The sequence below is a fragment of the Telopea speciosissima genome, chromosome 9 (assembly GCF_018873765.1).
Source record: "Telopea speciosissima isolate NSW1024214 ecotype Mountain lineage chromosome 9, Tspe_v1, whole genome shotgun sequence".
NCBI lineage: Eukaryota > Viridiplantae > Streptophyta > Magnoliopsida > Proteales > Proteaceae > Telopea > Telopea speciosissima.
In genome coordinates, this window is record NC_057924.1 from 59276461 (window position 1) to 59295441 (window position 18981).

The window sequence follows — 18981 nt, forward strand, 5'->3', positions numbered from 1 at the left end:
ATAAAAAGAACCCTACTATCAAATCATTTTGGATAACCAACTAATTTTGTATAGTAATCAATGGAAGAAGCATGGTTACAAATCAATTTCCTTTTTTTCAACCTCATGCTCATTGATTTGTAACAATTCCCCTTACAACCAAAAAATTGCTTACTAATATTGAAATCAATGGGTAATCAATCCACCTATTCATAACCTTATACTCTATGTTTTTTTATCGGTTTCATTCGGTTCGGTTTTCGGTTTGTTATAGATCGGTCCAGTACGGTCCGGTTTTCAGTCGGTCTTGCAATACCCCAGCCCAAAACCAATCCAATAAGGATTGGTTCGGTTCGGTCCGGGTTTTTTCGGTCGGTTTTTGTCGGTCTTAACGGTTCGGGCTAGGTTTTGACACCCTTAATTTTGACAGCATATGCTCACATCAAATAAGGTTTTGACTTAAACATAATTTCTTCAATTTAGATAAGATTTAAGCAATCTTGGATTTGTTGGAAAGCTGGTTTTTTGCTCTACCTAATACCAAAAGTTTCATGTGAAAATAAAATCATTAAACCAATCAAAATTCTTAGAGAACAAGAACATTTCTCTAAATCGAGAGCAATTTAATTACTTATAGATAAGATCATATTTTTGCTAATAATAGTATAACCTGTTAACAAAACAGAATAATGTAGTCCTAGGTAGGAGTATTCCCACTATGAACCAAGGTAATAGGATCACCAAACAAGATTGCTGATTTGGGTGGGCAGAATTAGGGTTTTAAACTAAATTCTAGGGTTAGGTATGGGGGAATAGGACACTGTATATCTGATTTTAATATGCAGGCTTGGAGAAGGCTTTTAAAACAGAATTGATACAGATTTAAATCAAAATTCAGATTCCAGAATTTTAGGGTTAGGGTTTTGGGTTTTAGAACTTAGGGAAACTACCAAAACTAGGGTTTAAAGTGGGATTTATGACCAGGGCTTGAGGTCGAGTGTGAGGGACAAGGGAATGGAAGTTCGGCTGTGTTTTGAAGGAATTCTGTTGGCTGAATAAGTCTAGACAGAAATTAGGGTTTTTTTGGGTTTTAATGGAGAAGAGGGATTTAGGGTTTTGACTGTTGATTATGGGCAGCAGCTAGGGTAGAGTGTAGATAATGGTGTAGGGAGGGTATGGCCTAAGTTTGATTGATTTCTGAGAAACAGATCTGGACAGAACTCAGCAGGCTAGGGTTTATGAAAGTAAAACAGAAAAATAAAGGGGGATCGAATGGGGAAGGAGAAGGAATAAGAAAAACAGAATTAAAACTCAAACTTACCACAGGAATCCACCAGTAGCAGCTTGAAGGGTGAAGGATGAAACTACCTTCAGAGAGAGAGATCCTCCCAACCGTCATGGCGTAAGGAGTCGCAGGAATCCACCCACCCTTTCCACCTTGAAATCCACAAGGATGCACACTCAAAGGAGCAAGAACAACAGCAGCAGTCGGCCAGCAGCAGAAACAGTTTTTTTTTCCAAATTTTCAATGTGGGGGAGCCTCCCACGATTTCTACTTTTATAATAAAGGGCCAATGGCCAAATCCTAGTACAAATTAAAGTCTCCTCCTAAAATTGTGGAAGGGAGAGATTTAATCTAACTTAACTAATTTAAAACAATAAATTGACTAAGATACCCCTAATAACTTAAAAATAAAAGAATCTAACTTAAAACAACTAAATTAAAAGAAGATTCCATTCTTGCCAATATGATATAATGACCAGTAGGAACACTTCACTTAACTTAGACCAATTGAACCAATTGGATGCAACCAATTCTAAACCGGTTCAATCTAAAAACAGGAAAAAATAAACCAAGTATGGAAAATAATAATCCTAATCTATGGCTCCCTATTCAAACCCTAAGTTCAGGGCTTCTTCTTCCTTCTTGGAGCTGCATCACAGAATTTAGGGAATGGCTAGAATGATCGATGTGATCACTCAGCCTCTTAATTTTTGACTTTCAATAAGAGGAAGAACTTACAATAATAACCCTGTATAGCCGACTACGATAGCTATAGCTAAATAAAAGGAGGAAAATACTAGAAATACCCTTATATTATCGGGTTACATAACTCAACACTCCCCCTCAAGTTGGGACCTAGGGTATAGATATCACACATACCCAACTTGACTAGACTAAGATGAAACAACTTCCCACTTAACCCTTTGGTGAAGACTTCAACAAGTTGATCTTCGGACTTCACAAAAGGTGTACAAATCTGCCCACTCTCTAACTTCTCCTTGATGAAGTGTCTGTCAAATAATGTTTTCCATTAATCTTAATATGGTAAAACATTGCTAAAAACCCAAAGTGCGGTAAAATATTCATTTGTTTTGATATTTAAAATAATATTTTCATTTAGAGTGATTTTGACAGCATTCGTGCACACCAAATAAGGTTTGACCGGAATGTAACTCCTTCAATATAAATCAGATTTAAGCAATCTAAGATTTGTTGGAAAGCTGGTTTTGTGTTCTACCTAATACAAAAAGTCTCATGTAAAAATAAAATCATTTGATCAGTCAAACTTTTTAGAGAACAAGAACATTTCTCTAAATCGAGAGCAGTTTAATTACTTATTGATAAGATCATATTTTCTAAGAACAGTATAAACCAAATGTATGTTTTGATTGTTTCAAACTTCCAATAGCTTGCTTCTTCAGTTCTGTTGTCTTCGAGTTCTATGTTGATTCTTCACTTGATTTGAATACTAACCAAATGTATGTTGAATTTAACCCTCTTGTATTCCAAATAAGGCCACTATTCATCAAGATAAGGAGGGAGAAGATGCAGCACTCCCAAGGCCATATCTATGTAGAGGGGACACAATCCTACGATGAAGATAGGTTCGGAAGGGGGGGGGCTGGCGTTGCAAGGCGAGGGTTAGTGTGGCAGCAGGGAGGGGATAGGAAAGAAAGGTGGCGGGAGGGGATGCTTGCAACGTCAGTTAAAGGCCCATGATCAGACAAGGAAGAAGATGATGGTAAGATACAGGTCGGGTTAGGGCGATACTAACCCAAGAAGAGTTGGGCTGATCCGGTTTACAAGATAAAAGATAGACAGGCTGGTTTAAAGAAGGTTTAGTGGGTCTTTGAATTGGGCTGAGATTGTTCGAACGGGGTGGGTGAAGAAGGTTATCGACTCGTGGGAGTTGGGAGGGTTTAGAAGCGGTGCTCTCCCCCCTCACTAAAGGGGATAATAAAGATGGGAGAGAGAAAAGGGGAGGTCGAAGAGAAGGTCGATGGGGAGAGCTTGGAAAGGAAACTGTAGGCTTCTTAAGGTGAAAAGTGGCAGGAAAAGAAGGCGCAAACGAATGGGAAGTTGGGATGTCAACTCGAGAGGGAGAGGAAGAATTGGTGATATCAGGGTTTGCAGGAGGTTCCAGGTCTGTATGGTCGGCTACAGTTCCCAAGGCTATGAAGCGGTTGTGACCAATGGTCCCAGAGTGGAGAACTAGAGGACAAAGAGATGAGGGTTTTTCGTGGCCGCATGGGGAGGTGGAGGCGGAGACATGACGGCAGTGCTTTGTGCGTAATCTGCTTCGACGTGTACCATGCAAGGTAGAGGAGATGTTGTGGACGTGAGCAAAGGTTACAAGAGGAGGGTACAGAGAGGTGATGAGAGATTGAACCTCCGGTGGGTTGTCAGCAACAGAGGGATTGGGGGTGATGGTGGTATTAGGATTTTTAGCAATAGAATAAGGGTCAGAGGAATGGGGGAGGTCGGGGTTCAAAGGATTTGTTTCAAAGGGGTGGTTCGAGGGTTTGGGGAGATGATGGGTTGGGCATTTCTCTGGTGGGTGACCAAATACTATTCCTTGCAAGAGAGGCATTAAGGGGGGTCCAATCGTATTGAACAAGCTTGAAGAAGAATCCTTCCTCATCGACCACCAGAATGGAGGTTGGTAGAGGAGCATGCACCGGAATGTCCACTAAAATGCGAGCATAAGCAAGTCGGTCTTGCAACTTAGTTCTTCCATCAGATTATAGTGGTTAACCTAGTACCTAGCCCACCACACAGACCTTCTTCACACCAGAAGTGCAAGGGAAGCCTTGGGAAGGAGACCCAGAGAGGGAGGGAGTTGAGATCGAGCCGATTCAACTGTAGATACCTATTCAATTGACAAAGAAAAATTGGTTTTCGACCGACATTCCAGCGACCACCTTTGAGGACACGGCATTTGTCGCCTTCATCGGAGAACTTGAAGATGAAGAAACCACTATCCAATGGGTATGTTTCAAATCTACCACAAGTTTTCCATTGCTTAGTTAGGGATTATTTTACCAAAGGGAAAGGGAGTCGGCTGCCCATGAGTGTCTGTTAGAACTGTTGAACCGTAGCCGTCCGTAGGGGGTTAGATCCTCTTTATGTTTCTTTTATTTTTCTGTTATGTGGACTTTAGTCCCACATTGCTTATTTGTATTTCTGTCCTCTATTCTCAAGTATATAAATAAAGAGCTTGGGGTGATCGTTAATCATCCAAGCCTTACTCTATTGGTGCTGATTTTTTGAAGGCTGGTTCTCCACTTATAAAGACATATCTGCCTCCAATTTGAGCCTCAACAATTCAGTTTTTTTGCCTATTCTTTCCTATATCGATTTCAGCCTAACAGGGTTTTTTTCAATACCCTGAAAAAATCGATCTAGGGGCTACACCTGGAAAAATCGATCTAGGGGCTACACTTGTATGCTACTGCTGATTTTTGGAGACACATCTTGTGACATTGAAAGGGGATTCTCCTCTAATTTTCAGCCTTTAATTTGAAGGATTTCTTATGTTTCTTGTCACCACAGCCCTCCTTTGCGATTTGTTTTTTTGGTTGCATTATGGGTGACTTTGAAGTCTCTACTGGCACCTCTGCTGCTGATGGGCTTGGTAGAATGACAACCGTGATCTCCTCCCTAATCCTATCAAACTGGATGGGAGCAATTATTTGATCCGGTCTCGTTCGACTTACTTTACTATTGCTGGCCGTGGGCTTATTGGCCATATTGATGGTACTATCACCATGCCGACTGCTCCTGGCACTCTCTTGACCAGATGGATCTCCAACAATGGTATACTTATGTCCTATTTGATTGGCTCAATGCAATCTGACCTTGCCAATGGTTTTCTTCTCCTTGATACAGCCCATCAGATTTGGTCTGCTTGCAAGGAGACATATGGCCAGCTTGGTAATGATGCACAGGTGTATGAACTTCAGAAGAAGTCCAATAATACTACCTAGGGGGAGTTATCTGTCTTCAAATACTATGCTACTTTGCGCAGTCTCTGGAAGCAACTGAACCATTTTTTTTATTACCATCCCACTACAGCTGCTGATATCACTGCATATAAGAAGCATCTAGACAAAACCAGGGCGTATGATTTTTTAGTTGGTTTGAACATGGAGTATGACAAGATTCGTGTTCAAGTATTGGGTCATTCCCCTTTTCCCACACTTAAACAATCATATGCTTTGGTCTCCTCTAAAGAGAACTGTCGGGCTGCTATGCTTCATCCTCCTTACTCTAATGACACTAGTCTATCCCAGGATGATCTACAGGCTTTCCTACGAATGATAAGGTATTCCGCTGCTGCTGCCTCCGACTACTGACACTGGTCTATCCCAAGATGATCTACAGGCTTTCCTACGAATGATAAGGTATTCCGCTGCTATTGCTGCCTCTACTACATCAGCCCCTGCCACCTCTTTTGCTCCTTCAGGTTCACACATTGCCCAGTCAGGTATTCCATTTGGTGGTCATTGTGCTTCTGTAGCTTCCCATCCTTGGATCATCGATTCTGGGGCTACGGATCATATGACCAGTTCCTCTAGCTTGTTCCATCGGTATTCTCCCACTTCTGGGAAAGAGTGGGTTAAAGTGGCTTATGGTTCCTTTTCATCCATATCTGGAAAAAGAATCATCAACTGCACTTCCTCCCTAACTTTGTCTTCGGTTTTGCATATTCATAATTTTACTACTAACCTTCTTTCCATTAGTAGTCTTACTTGTGATCTTAACTGTAAAGTGACTTTTTTTCCTTCCCATTGTATGTTTCAGGATCTGGCCTCTGGGAAGACGATTGGATTGGATAAAGTGCATGGTGGCTTGTACCTGCTTGATGATGGTGGTCTTACTCTACCCCCGTTACCATCTCCACATCAGAACTCCTTAGTCTCTTCTGAAATTTATCAGTGGCACTTTAGATTAGGTCATCCTCCATTAGGAATATTAGCATCTTTATTTCCTACTTTAGTCAAACCATGTGATAAGACCGATTTTTTTTGTGAGGCTTGTGTTCTGGCCAAATAGACACGTTCTACTTATTCGATTTCCAATAAAATGTGTTCTTCACTTTTTCACTTGGTGCATTCTGATGTTTGGGGCCCTAGTCGTAAAGGTTCCCTTTCTGGTCATCATTAATTTGTTTCTTTTATTGATTGTCATTCTAGGCATACATGGCTTTATCTTATGCACACAAAGAGTCAAGTTTTTTCCTGTTTTCAGTATTTCCATAAAATGATCCAAACTCAGTTCCAGGCTAATCTCAAGGTTTTGAGAAGTGATAATGGCACCGAGTATAAGGAAAACCAATTTCAGAAGTATTTGGCTGATAACAGGATTATTCACCAGACTAGTTGTGTCGATACCCCAGCCCAAAATGGTGTGGCTGAAAGGAAGAACCAACATTTGTTGGAAGTGACCAGGGCGTTGATGTTTTCGCGCCATGTTCCCTCCTAATATTGAGGGAATGCTATCCTCACTGCAACCTATCTCATTAATCGGTTGCCTTCTCTTGTTCTTGACTCCTGCAGTCCGGCCGAACTTTTACATGGGAATTCCACCTTTGTGGTTCATCCCAAGGTGTTTAGTTGTGTGTGCTATGCCAGAGACACGAAATCTCACGGTAAACTTGACCCTCGTGGGTTACGGTGTGTTTTCTTGGGTTACTCTCCAACCCGAAAGGTTATAAGTGTTACCATCCCCCTTCCCGTCGTACTGAGTCATATGGATGTCGTTTTTCATGAAAGTCTTTCCTACTATCCATCCCCACATCTTCAAGGGGAGAATTCTGGATCTAGTGAAGATGTGTTTGTGTTTCCTCCTCTTGAGGCTCCTCCTCTCCCGTCTACTTTGGAGCCTATTTTGGCTGCTGCCCAACCTCCTTTGAAGCCTATTTTGGCTGCTGCCCAGCCTCCTTTGGCTGCTGCCCCTTCCGCAGGGATTCCTTTACAAGGGGAGCATGTAGAAAATAATGATGGTCATGTTCCTAGTCAGGGGGAGTTGACTCCAATCCAGAAGACCATCAGTGTATTTCAGAAGAGAATTGACAACTCGAATGTTATCACCTACCAAAAGAGATGCTCTAAAAAGGGCAGCATCAATCCACTGTGGTACCAATACCTATCCAATTGCCGGCTCAGGATCCAGATCCTCATCCTCCTCCTCCTGGTGAGACTTCTCCTTCCGAACTACCTATTGCTCATCGCAAAGGTACTAGGACTTGCACCTTGCATCCCATTTCTCGCTTTGTTTCTTATAGTTCTCTTTCTCTATCTTTTCGTGCATTTGTGTCTTCTCTTTCTTCTGTTTCTGTTCCTAAAAATTGGCAGGAAGCTTATGCGGATGGAAAGTGGAAGGCAGCTATGTTGGAAGAAATGAGAGCCTTGAAAAAAAATAATACTTTGGATCTTATAGATCTTCCTCCAGGGAAAAAACCAGTGGGATGTAAATGGGTGTTTGTGGTCAAATAAAAGGTTGATGACACTGTGGTCAAATAAAAGTATGTCCTAGACTTGTTGTCTGAAACTGGTTTGTTAGGATGTCACCCTTCAGATACTCCTATGGAGGCTACTATTCGTCTCAAAGAAAAGGAGGGTAAACCTGTTGATAAAGGCCGGTACCAAAGACTAGTGGGGAAGCTGATTTATCTCTCACACACAGGTCCAGACATTACTGTTGCTGTAAGTACTGTGAGTCAGTTTATGCATGACCCCTATTCTTCTCATATGGAGGTTGTTCTTCGGATTCTTCACTACTTGAACTTAGCTCCTGGAAAATGCATTCTTTTGTCTCCTCATGGTCACCTACAAGTAGAGGCATATACCGATGCTGACTGGGCTGGTTCTGCAAATCGGAAATCTATCTCTGGGTATTGTTCTTTTGTAGGGGGCAATCTTGTCACTTGGCGTAGCAAGAAGCAGAATGTGGTGGCTCGTTCTAGTGCTGAAGCAGAGTTTCGTGCTATGGCACAAGGCATTTGTGAGTTACTTTGGCTGAAAGGCTTGCTACAAGACCTTGGTATTCTTATTCATCTTCCTATGATCTTGTACTATGACAACAAAACTGCAATCAGCATTGCTCACAATCCAGTACAGCATAATCGCACCAAGCATGTTGAAGTGGATAGGAATTTTATCAAGGAGAAGTTGGAAGATGGATTGATTTGTGTTCCCTTTGTGAAATATACTGATCAGGTTGCTGATATTTTCACCAAGGGATTGTCTGGGAAATTGTTCCATCCTAATCATGGTATAAAATCTCGCGAAATATCGGCGATATATCGCCATATTTCGTGAATCTCGACATGCCCGAGATACGAAACACTTCCGAAACATAAAAATATAATATCTCGTCGATATATCGTGATATATCGACGATATATCGTGGAACTCACGATATATCGCGAGATATTGTAAAAGTGACAAATAGTGTCACATTAAGGGCCTTATAATTCCATATTTCGCAGCTCTTGGTCGATATTTCGACCGAGAGCTGCTGAAAATCAAATTTTCTCTCTTCTTCCTCATTTTTTGCTTTTCTTCCTCCCTTCCAAGCCTCATCCAAGCATTGTCGGAGGGTCATCTAAGCTCATCATCCAAGCCTATTTTCATTATTTGAGGTAAATTATATTTTTCTAAAACTTTTTTTTTTTTAAAAACTTTGTACAAATGTTGTTGGATGTTGATGATATTAATATATGTTAGACACCGGAGGCCGATCTACAGCCTCACGATGTCGAAATTTTTTTCCCATATGTATTTTTTATTTTTTTCTGGTTTTAAAAATTCATTTTCCTACAACTAAAATAGGAAATAATTAGGGGTAATATGACTTAGATGGTAATGAATTAAATATATGTTAGACACCAATGACCGATCTACGGCTTCACAATGTCGGATTTATTTTTCTGCTCTTAAATAATTCTTTTAATTTTCAAAAATTAAGAAAAATATATAAAAAATTAAAAAAAAGAAATAAATAAGAAAAAATATGAGTTTTAAGTTTAAAAAATAATGAAAAAATATGAAAGTTATTTCTATATGTTTTGAGATGCATTACATGTATATTATGTTTACTAATTTTTTGGTTTTGTTGTGTTAGGTCAATACTTATATTAACATTATATATAAAAAATTGGTTTTAATTATGTGAAAAATATAAGGGTTAGGGGAAAAATATTAAATAACTATACAAGTGTATTAGTAATCTAAAAGTGTCAATTGAAGTGCATCTACATTAAGTTTTTAATTATTTGTGTTACTTACATTGCGAAAGAAACAAGTATCATTATGGCGGATCGTGATAGACAACGTGCGAAGGGCAAGCAAAGGGGGGGAAAGTAGTCAACAAAGGGGCGGAGGGAACAAAGAGAACAGAGGGAACAAGAGAGACCACCGCAGCATAGGGGTGACATTGCATGGTTACATGGTACTCCCATTGATGGGGATAAGAGAAAATCTATATGTAATTATTGTCACATGCAATTTATGGGAGGTGGGTCCGATGAGACTTAAACAACATCGACTGGAGGATCTAAAGATGTTGTAGGTTGCCATATGGTCCCTTGAAGTAGCCAGGGAGATTGGTGATAGTTTGAGGGGAAGAAAGAAGAGGAAGGCGACAAGCAAAGGCTAAGAGAACAACTTGAGGATACGATGAGGAGTTCGATGGGAGGAGGAAGACGATACAATGATGACTACGATGATGATGATGACATTGCGATGCTGATGACATACAAACAGCAGAGGAGGCTAGGGATTTTAAGCGGACTGTTTAAGGAGTAGAGGAAGTTTTCAAGATGATCAAGAGACAAAGAGTAGGGGTAGTGGAGGAGTCGCGATTACGGAGGTCCTAGAACTTTGAATCCTTTTAAAAGATCACAAAGTGTGAGGGCAACCCCAACACCTCTACCAGATCAGTACTACCATCAACATCGATCCTAAATTGCATAAGAAGAAAGGAAGCGATCAACCCGAGAATCAAAGGAGCATGGAAGGGGATGAAGGGATTGGTTAAAGAATCAATAGCTAAGTGGATGCTATACCATACCATCCCAAAGAACATCGCACAAGGCCCCCATTATGATACCATGATAGATACCATTGCGAGGTGGCCCGGATTCAAGGGCCCCACCCCATATGAGGTAATGAATGTTTATCTACCTCAACAAAAGAGTGAGATTGATGAGTACATTAGTGAGATGAGGAATATGTGGGAGACATATGGGGTGACTATAATGGCAGATGGATGGGGGCCTCAAGAAAGTCCATCATCAATTTCATGGTTTATTGTGATGGGAGGACAGTGTTCCTCAAATCTTGGATGCATCTAAAGAGATAAAGGATGCAAAATATATTTCTGATTGTTAAGGGCGTAGTGGAAAAAGATGTGGGTATTGAGAATGTTGTCAGTTGTAGCAGACAATGGAAGAAACTTCAAGTGGCGGTGAGAAGATGATGAACAATAGTAAGTACCGGCTCTTGGACTCCTTGTACAGCCCATTGCATTGACTTAATGCTAAAAGATATGGGAAAGTTAAAGTTGGTGAAGACGGTTGAAAGTGCAAGACAAGTCACCAACTTTGTATACAACCACTCCTATCGCACCAATCTATTGAGGGAAAAATGTGGGGGTGACTTGGTGAGGCTGGCATCATAAGATTTGCCACCAACTACATTGCTCTCAAAAGCATTGAAACAAAGAAGGCGGGCCGAGAAGCATGTTTGCTTCGAGGAGTGGTTTGAATGGAAGGGTTCCAAGACCGCAAATGGGAGGGAAGCACAAACAACGATGTCATCTGAGGACTTGGACCAAACTAAGCAAAGTGGTGAAAGTTTTAGAGCCAGAGTTAAAGTTCTACATGTTTCGACTCCGCTCCGAAGGGCCCAACCATGCCATCCTATATCTTCGCAATAGACTTGATGAAAGATAGTGTCTATAGTATGGGTCCTCGCATGTAGAAACACTTCTTAGATATCATAAATGCTCATTGGGAGAATCAACTTATGCATCCACCGCATAAATTTGGTGAGTAAATTTGTTTTATGTTTACTAATTCATAGTATTATTATTTACTAATTACCTATGCATTTGACAATACCTCTATTCTATATGTCATATTTCAGCATACTACTTGAACCCTAAGTATCAATATAACAATAGGCTTGGGTTGGATACTCAACTTATTGATCTTTGTGAAACAAGTAGTGAAGAAGTTGGAGCGATGGTGCACTACAAGCAATTTGCAACAATGAAGTGAGTTCATTTGGAAACTCAACTTATTGATGCTTTCAAATAAGTAGTGAAGAAGTACTTACTAATTTTCCACATGGGTGTAGATCGAGGTATTTAGGGATGCATTGGGAAGTTTTGGAACCGAGGCTGCGATCAAGGCAGAGTGCGTGGTGATCTTGGTAATTCTTTTAAGTTTTAAATTACATATGTATTGAAATTTGAAAGTTGAAAGTTGAAACAACATTTGACACATGTCTTTTTTGTTGTAAACTTGTAATGCTGTTGAATGGTGGGTGTTGTATGGGGAATCGGTGGCGAAGAAGAATAGCAATTAAAGTCCTTGCCCAAACATGTTACGCATCTGGTTGTGAGAGGAACGGAGTACCTTTGCACTCATCCACTCCAAGAGGCGCAGCAGATTGGGGTCTCAACGTTTATCGACATGGTGTATGTGCACTACAACTTGAGGTGAAAGCGCAACACATACGTATGGGACATGAGGGACGAGGGGCACCATTGATCTAGCGACATCTTTCAAGTTGACTCGGACGATGAGGACCCTATTGTGGATTGGGTGAGGATAGAGGTGAGCCAGTGTTGGATGAGGAGGGAGGTAGGCCCGACCCCATTATAACCCGAGATTGGTGCGATGTGGGACGAGTATATGGGCGACGAGGTCGGATACATGCGAGGAAGCCTCGCCCATACCATTCCAGCCACTTTGGTGGCAATATCTGCGATGATGAAACCCTGGACTAAGTCCTCAAATGATGATGATGGTGATGATGGTGGTGGTGATGGTGATCTTTGGTGAAGAATATGACGGCATGCGAGAGCGTTATGTGGTAGGCCAGGAGGCCCAGGATACGGCACCGGTAGAGCTACTCCGATTCACCTGGAGAGACACGTTTGATCATGCCACACAAGATACGGACCACGGAGCACGTGCCCCGCACCCCCACCCTCGAGAGGCCCCTACATACATACAGAAGCGTAGGGGTCGCAAACACGATTGCAACCTAATCACATGGACATTGATAACCTATCTAGCTCTGTTGGTGGTTTGAGTATGGGTGATAGGGAGGGAGGACCATGGACATTGGCGTGCCCCATCTTTTGGCGCACATGCCACTCCATTGGCATCGGATTATGGTGCATCACAACCTTACGGTGGATATGGATATGGATCATCATCATATGGGCGATTTAGTGGGGTAGGGGACTATGACTACGCCCGACCCAGGGACATCTTGGATCATCTTTTGTAGATAACATCTTTGCATACCCTAGCGGACCTAGCTACCAACCTCACCGACCATACATGCGGCCAATGCCATCGCCTCTTGCTTGCGGCACCAACATCATATCACGATGGATCATCTTCTTCACTGATGGATCGATTGGTAACCCTAGTTTATATCCTAGGATAGGTTACTCTGTATGTTGATGATTCCATTTACGTGACACTTGTGGATGACTACACTCGTTTCTTCTCCGATTCTATACCGTGGTCCACATATGTCCTTCAAACGAGAGCAATGGACGTCGACTCGAGGCATGAGTGGGATTGATCCAGGGAGGCACAGCAACTACTATTAGCGAGTTTAGCACTTGTAATTTGTAACTTAAGTTGTGATTTCATTAATCTATGTGTATTTAACTATTTATACATTAGGGTCGGCGATCGTATGTCAATCAAGGGTGCAAGCCCAAAACACCAATTTGAATTCACATTTTTACAATTTTATGGTTTAAATGTGTTTATTAAGCTTAAATAAGGCTGTCCATGAAGTTTCAGGCCTAGATATGGCCAAATACCCCCCGAGATGGACCCCCCAAAATATTGCAGAAAAAATGCAATATTTCGGGCATATTTCGTGATATCTCGGATATTTCGGATATCTCGGTAGGCCCGAGATACCGATATATCGCGAGATATAGTACCTTGATCCTAATCTAGTTAAGTTGAGCATGATTGACATATTTGCTCCAACTTGAGGGGGAGTGTTAGAACTGTTGAACCGTAGGGGTATTTTGGACCCTCTTTATGTTTCTTTTATTTTTTTGTTATGTGGGCTTTAGTCCCACATTGCTTATTTGTATTTCTGTCCTCTATTCTCAAGGATATAAATAAAGAGCTTGGGGTAATCATTAATCATCCAAGCCTTACTCTAATTCTAAATCTGTTAACAGTCTCCTACCAGACAACAATCCCATTTCTTTACTTCATGGACAAGGAGATCAGCTTCATAGCAGGAAGCTTTAGAGCCACCAATAATGGTGGGGTGGGTGGGGAGACAAAGTGGAGGGGAAAGCCTTCACAGAGGGAGGGGGATGGGTGGGTAAAAAGGAGGACCAAGTCATTTTCCCATGAGGGGGGGAGGCGGAGAGGGACTGGGGAGGAGGAGAGACCCTGGGGGGTGGCGGCACCACCCCAGGATGGTCGGACTAGGAGGAGGGGAGGCAGGTCAGGGCAAGTCCAACCAGAGAAAATTTCAATAAACATGAAGTGTTTTTTTAAGAATCGATTTTTGATGACTTGATGCGGCTTAATGTTGATTTTTGATGATATAAGGTTTATATTGTAACATACTAAATAATGTTAGAAAAGAGGGAAAATAAAAACTAACACTTGGGCGCTGTGGTCGCCTAAGCGCTTAGGCACCCCTCCACTGCCTTGGATCGCCTTGCCGCCTTGACAACTATGATGGTCCTAATTTATACTAACAAGGGGTAATCTTGTCTTTGTACTGTTTTGACCTTATAAATAAGAATACTTGGTCACGGTAGGATCTACCTAGCCTAGTCGTAAAATTTTGTTTCTTCTCTCCATCGTTCTTTTTTTCTCCACTCCCTCTTATCTTCTTCTTTCCTTCCTTCTTCCTTCTATTGATTGTTTGATGGTCTAATACTCCAACAATAAGTTTATTTATTTTTTGTAATTTACATTCTACTATTATACTTAGAGCTATAGTTATAAACTTTAACTCTCAAGTGAACCCTGCTTGACGGACTACTGCATTGACATCGAGTTTAAGATACTAACTGATCTAGTTTTGCATTGTGGTGTGCTTCTTTCTTGCAGCAAATTCCTGTGTGGTGGATTTGGTTTTATTATTTATGCCCTACATCTTGGGCACTAAACGGTCTCCTCACTTCACAATATGGAGATGTAAACAAGGAGATTTTGGTATTTGGTGAACCCCAAACTCTATCTTCCTTCTTGAATGGATACTTAGGGTACAGTTATGACAGCTTGGATGTCGTAGCCATTGTTCTTATTGCATTCCCATTCACCATTGCATGTGTCTTTGCTTATTGTATAGGAAAACTGAACTTCCAAAAGAGATAAATGTTGGAAAGCCTTACATGAAGCATTAAATTTTTTTTATTTGGCCTGGTTCAATGTAGTTCAACATTAAACTCTATTATCAATCAACTACGGAGTTTAGGAATCATCTGAACAGAATTGCCTGTGTGGTTAGTATTCAAATCAAGTGCATTTGTGTGACACTCCTTCACCCACCCCCACCCCAAAAAAAAAAAAGAAACAAAATTCGGCATGAACTTGTTATCAAGGTGTTGATTCTAAGTCCAATTTTGGAAACTGGAAACTCAATTCTATTTTAAGAACTTGGACCCCAAAAAGATCCTGTCCAGCACCCTGCCCGGGCTGCATGTTCAGCGCCGGACAGAGTGAGGCATGAAAAGACCGCCTAACCCCTGCTCGGGCAGGGGTGAGACGGTCTTTTCACGCTTCACTCTGTCCAGCGCTGCTTGTGCAGCCTGGGCAGAGTAGCAGGGGTGAGACGGTCTTTTCATGCCTCACTCTGTCCAGCGCTGCTTGTGCACCTTGGGCAGAGTGCTGGACCATTGTATAACAGGGGGAGTCTGTTTTACATGGTGGGTCATAGATTTAAGATGGCCAACAAAAAAAATGTATTGGAGTTTGGTGAACCCAAATGGTAATCTTTCAAAAGAAAGAAAAAAGCAAGATAGAAAACTGAACAAAACCCTACTGGTCTGTAAGAAAATCATGAAAAATGGCTTGTTAGAGCAGCAGGTTGAGGGGATTCACATGACCTGATCAAGTACGTTTTTAACAATATGGCCAAACTTAATTTATTGTATCCATTCAATTAAAATCAGATTCTTTTGAAAACTTGGGGTGGTTCTTGAGATTAAGTTTTTTTTTTTTTTTTGAACTGTTTGAAATTAGGGAAAGAACTAGGCTGAGCAAATTGTGTATTCTTAGATTCTCTGATCCAGATCTTATTTTTTTCCTGGATAACAACCGAAAGGTAGAAATCAGTTCAAACAAATAGGAATATTTAAAAAGAAATTAAAAAATTCCAGTTCAGCTAGGGAGGCTCAAGCCTCCAATGTTGATCATTATAAAGCTCGAAATATCATAAGCGTTCCTGTTTCTGGTATTGTTCCTAAAAATATATTGAAAGAAAAAAAAAAGACTAAAATTTGACAATGTCTGAAATATCTTAAGGAGTGCTCGAAATCCTCCAATCCCTCTCACCATAAAAACTAGAGTTCAAATTGTATAAGGGAGTTGATGATGACTGAAAAATCTGAATAACTACAATGATTTTCATGAGGATATCCAAGAAGTCTTCTCTCAAAATGTGCGATAATTGGGAATGGATAGGATAAAGAAGGAGCACAATGAAGCATATGACTGGTTGTTGAAGAATAATCATCCTTTAACGTAGTTTAGACATGAATTTGACTTCAGATCTCCAATAGGTATTGTTCATTTCATCCTCTTGGATTGCTGCATTCCCAAGCTTTAGACCACAAATATGGTATTTGACCAGAATCATCACAAATCAGCTTTATAAGAACATTGAATTGAGGACTGGACACAAGATAAATCCTACCAAAAAGATCATGAAAATTTTGATAATTTTTCTACAGTAGAGTTCATGAGAATACCGATAGAAGAGGGAAAGCACAAAGAGATAAGGGAAAGAACAGAGAGAATAAGGAAAGAAGAGAAAAGAAGGAAAGAGCAGAGGGTAGGATTTTGGATTCTTACCTTCGTTTCTTAGTTCGCCAGTAGAGGGAGAACGACAATTCTTCAAGGGTTCCGGTCTTGTAGGTCTTCTAAGGTTCAGATCTTCAACGGTAATAAAATGGGGTTTCAAACATATGGGATGGGTTATATGGAGAATTATAACAGGGTTAAAATGATCTTTTTTTCTTCTTTTTTCAAAGTTTTAAGTTGACATCGTTACTCAAACTAGATGTCGATTGTAATTTTTTTTTTTTAAATGTGGGGTTAAATGAGTTTCGGACTAGTTCCAGGGGTAAAAATAATTTACTATTTTAAAAAAAAAAAAAATTTTTTATTTGCACCTAGATTCCTTTGCATGCTATCCTTTGACTTTGAGAATGAACCTCAACCAACTAAATCTTGATCTAGTCAAAGGGATGCATTGACTAGTATTTTTACTAACCTTTAGATATAAGAAGTGCGAGTAGATTTTGATGATAGGTTTCAAAAAGTATAGTACGATAGAGTAATGGTAGGTTGATAACCCACATAACCATTTGCCTAATAAAGCGGTTACTTCAAATCCTGCTTGGTAAGATATTGACATTCTCGCTTCCACTTCATCCACACTTGCTCGTGCAAGAGGTTCCTGCTAAGGTGGGATGTTCTCCTACTGATGCATTTTTACATCGTAAAGAATTTTGGAGGGGGGAGCTATTACCTCTTTCATGACAACTAACTAGTGATCCATTGTTTCACTTTCAGCGATGAAGCTTATCCCCCATCGTATCATGGGCCTACCTAGACCCTTTTTATTTTAGGGTTATATTATTGTCCATTTCATATTGAAAAAAAAAAAAGTTTTGTCCGTTCCATTCTATTCAATTGGCTGAAGGCACAAGAAAAAAGAGAACTTAAAGCTCCGTTTGATTGCAAGGGGAATTAAAGGAAAGAATAGTGAAATTTTCTACTCCAAAAGAGAATCTTTTTGTTATTTTTATCCCACATGTTTTTGTCATTAACACCAAATCATTCTTTATATGGTTATTATATTTCACTATACTTTGCATTCAAATTTCTTGAATTTTATTATCGAAAAAAAAAATCTCTTGAATTTAAAACGTAAAATAAAAAGCACATCTAAAATGTATCATTACAAATAATTTTTTTTAAAAATGTATACAATGTCTTCAAACTTTGTCCTCCCCACCATTTTATTTTATTTTATCATAGAACAAATCCACTGGTGTTGATCGACTGTAGAATGGCCGCAAAATGAGATTTGGTGTCGGAAAGTTTCTGTAACTTGATATTTTGAGCGGCAATTTCCAGCCTTGATATCTTCAATTTTAGTCCAAACAACGAGAAATTATATACAGCTAACCATTTTTGAGAGATAACACATCCAAAGGAACACATTGACCTAAAAACACAAGAAATAGGAGATCTATACCACCCGAATTTGAGTGTTATGGAAGAACACACAACCCGACATCAAAATTTTCCGGTTTCTCACTTGGTATTTGACAGGTGTTAGATGATTACAACCAATGAAGCAAGGGTGCTCGTAGATCAGCTCACAAACCTATTACAAAGACGGGTGAGCATGCTTTGACGTGGGAGCATTTTTTTCATATGAAATTTCAGTATGATGTTCTTATTATAGTGATCTAAAACTTCAGTGAAGAAACCCAATTCAAATTGGGGTGGCTACTTTATATGGTTGTCATGGAAAATATTATATATTTTAAAACTTTTTAAAATTTAATAAAAAAAAATTGTAAAATGCAGATATATGATAATAAATGTAAATTAGGTGTATTATATCATTTTTTTAACCAAAATTTTTTATTTTTTTTTTATGGATGATTTTTTTTTAAAAAAAAATTGTAATTATATTGGCTAATATTTTATACTCTGAAAATAGAAAATTTTGAAATATTTAAGTTATTGAAAATCAAGACTGAAATTGTAACTTCTAAATTGCAAATATTGTGATAAGTTGCAACTATATTTTATTCTGAAAAATCTAAGTACAAGTGATATTAGAGGGAGTTCTTCGGGTGTGTGAGTCGACCCACCCCCCTGACTCACCTTCTTTTTATCATGTATACCAACCTATGATCCACCATCCATTTGGAATCTATCCTTCCAGGTGGCAGCCCCACTGTCACATAACCTTATCCCCTCCATTTGGTCGTAATTTTGTGTAGGAAACCTAGAATCGACTTCCGTCAGTTGTATAATATTGTTTTAAGATTTTTCTCAATACTTTATTGATTCTATGAATTATTTCCTGTTGTCACTATGCAGGTTTCTCGAGTTGGTGTAATCACCAAAATGCCCTTATGTTAAAATTTAAGCTACTTTAGGGTTTGAGTGAGCATTTTCTTCGTACGGTTCACATCTAATACCTGAACCTATATCGAACAATAAATTTTCAGGTGTT

The 18981-nt window shown here is 39.9% G+C and overlaps 1 protein-coding gene across 1 annotated transcript in view; it reads left to right on the forward strand.

Annotated features, from left to right (window-relative positions):
- The window catches only part of LOC122638532 (pleiotropic drug resistance protein 3-like), a 59006-nt gene extending 44117 nt beyond the window's left edge, over window positions 1-14889 (forward strand). The window contains exon 24 of the mRNA XM_043831369.1: window positions 14610-14889. Within this exon, the coding sequence (XP_043687304.1) occupies window positions 14610-14876 (267 nt within the window). The 3' untranslated portion in view covers window positions 14877-14889. The remainder of the gene's footprint in view (window positions 1-14609) is intronic.
- The last annotated feature ends 4092 nt before the right edge of the window (window positions 14890-18981 follow it).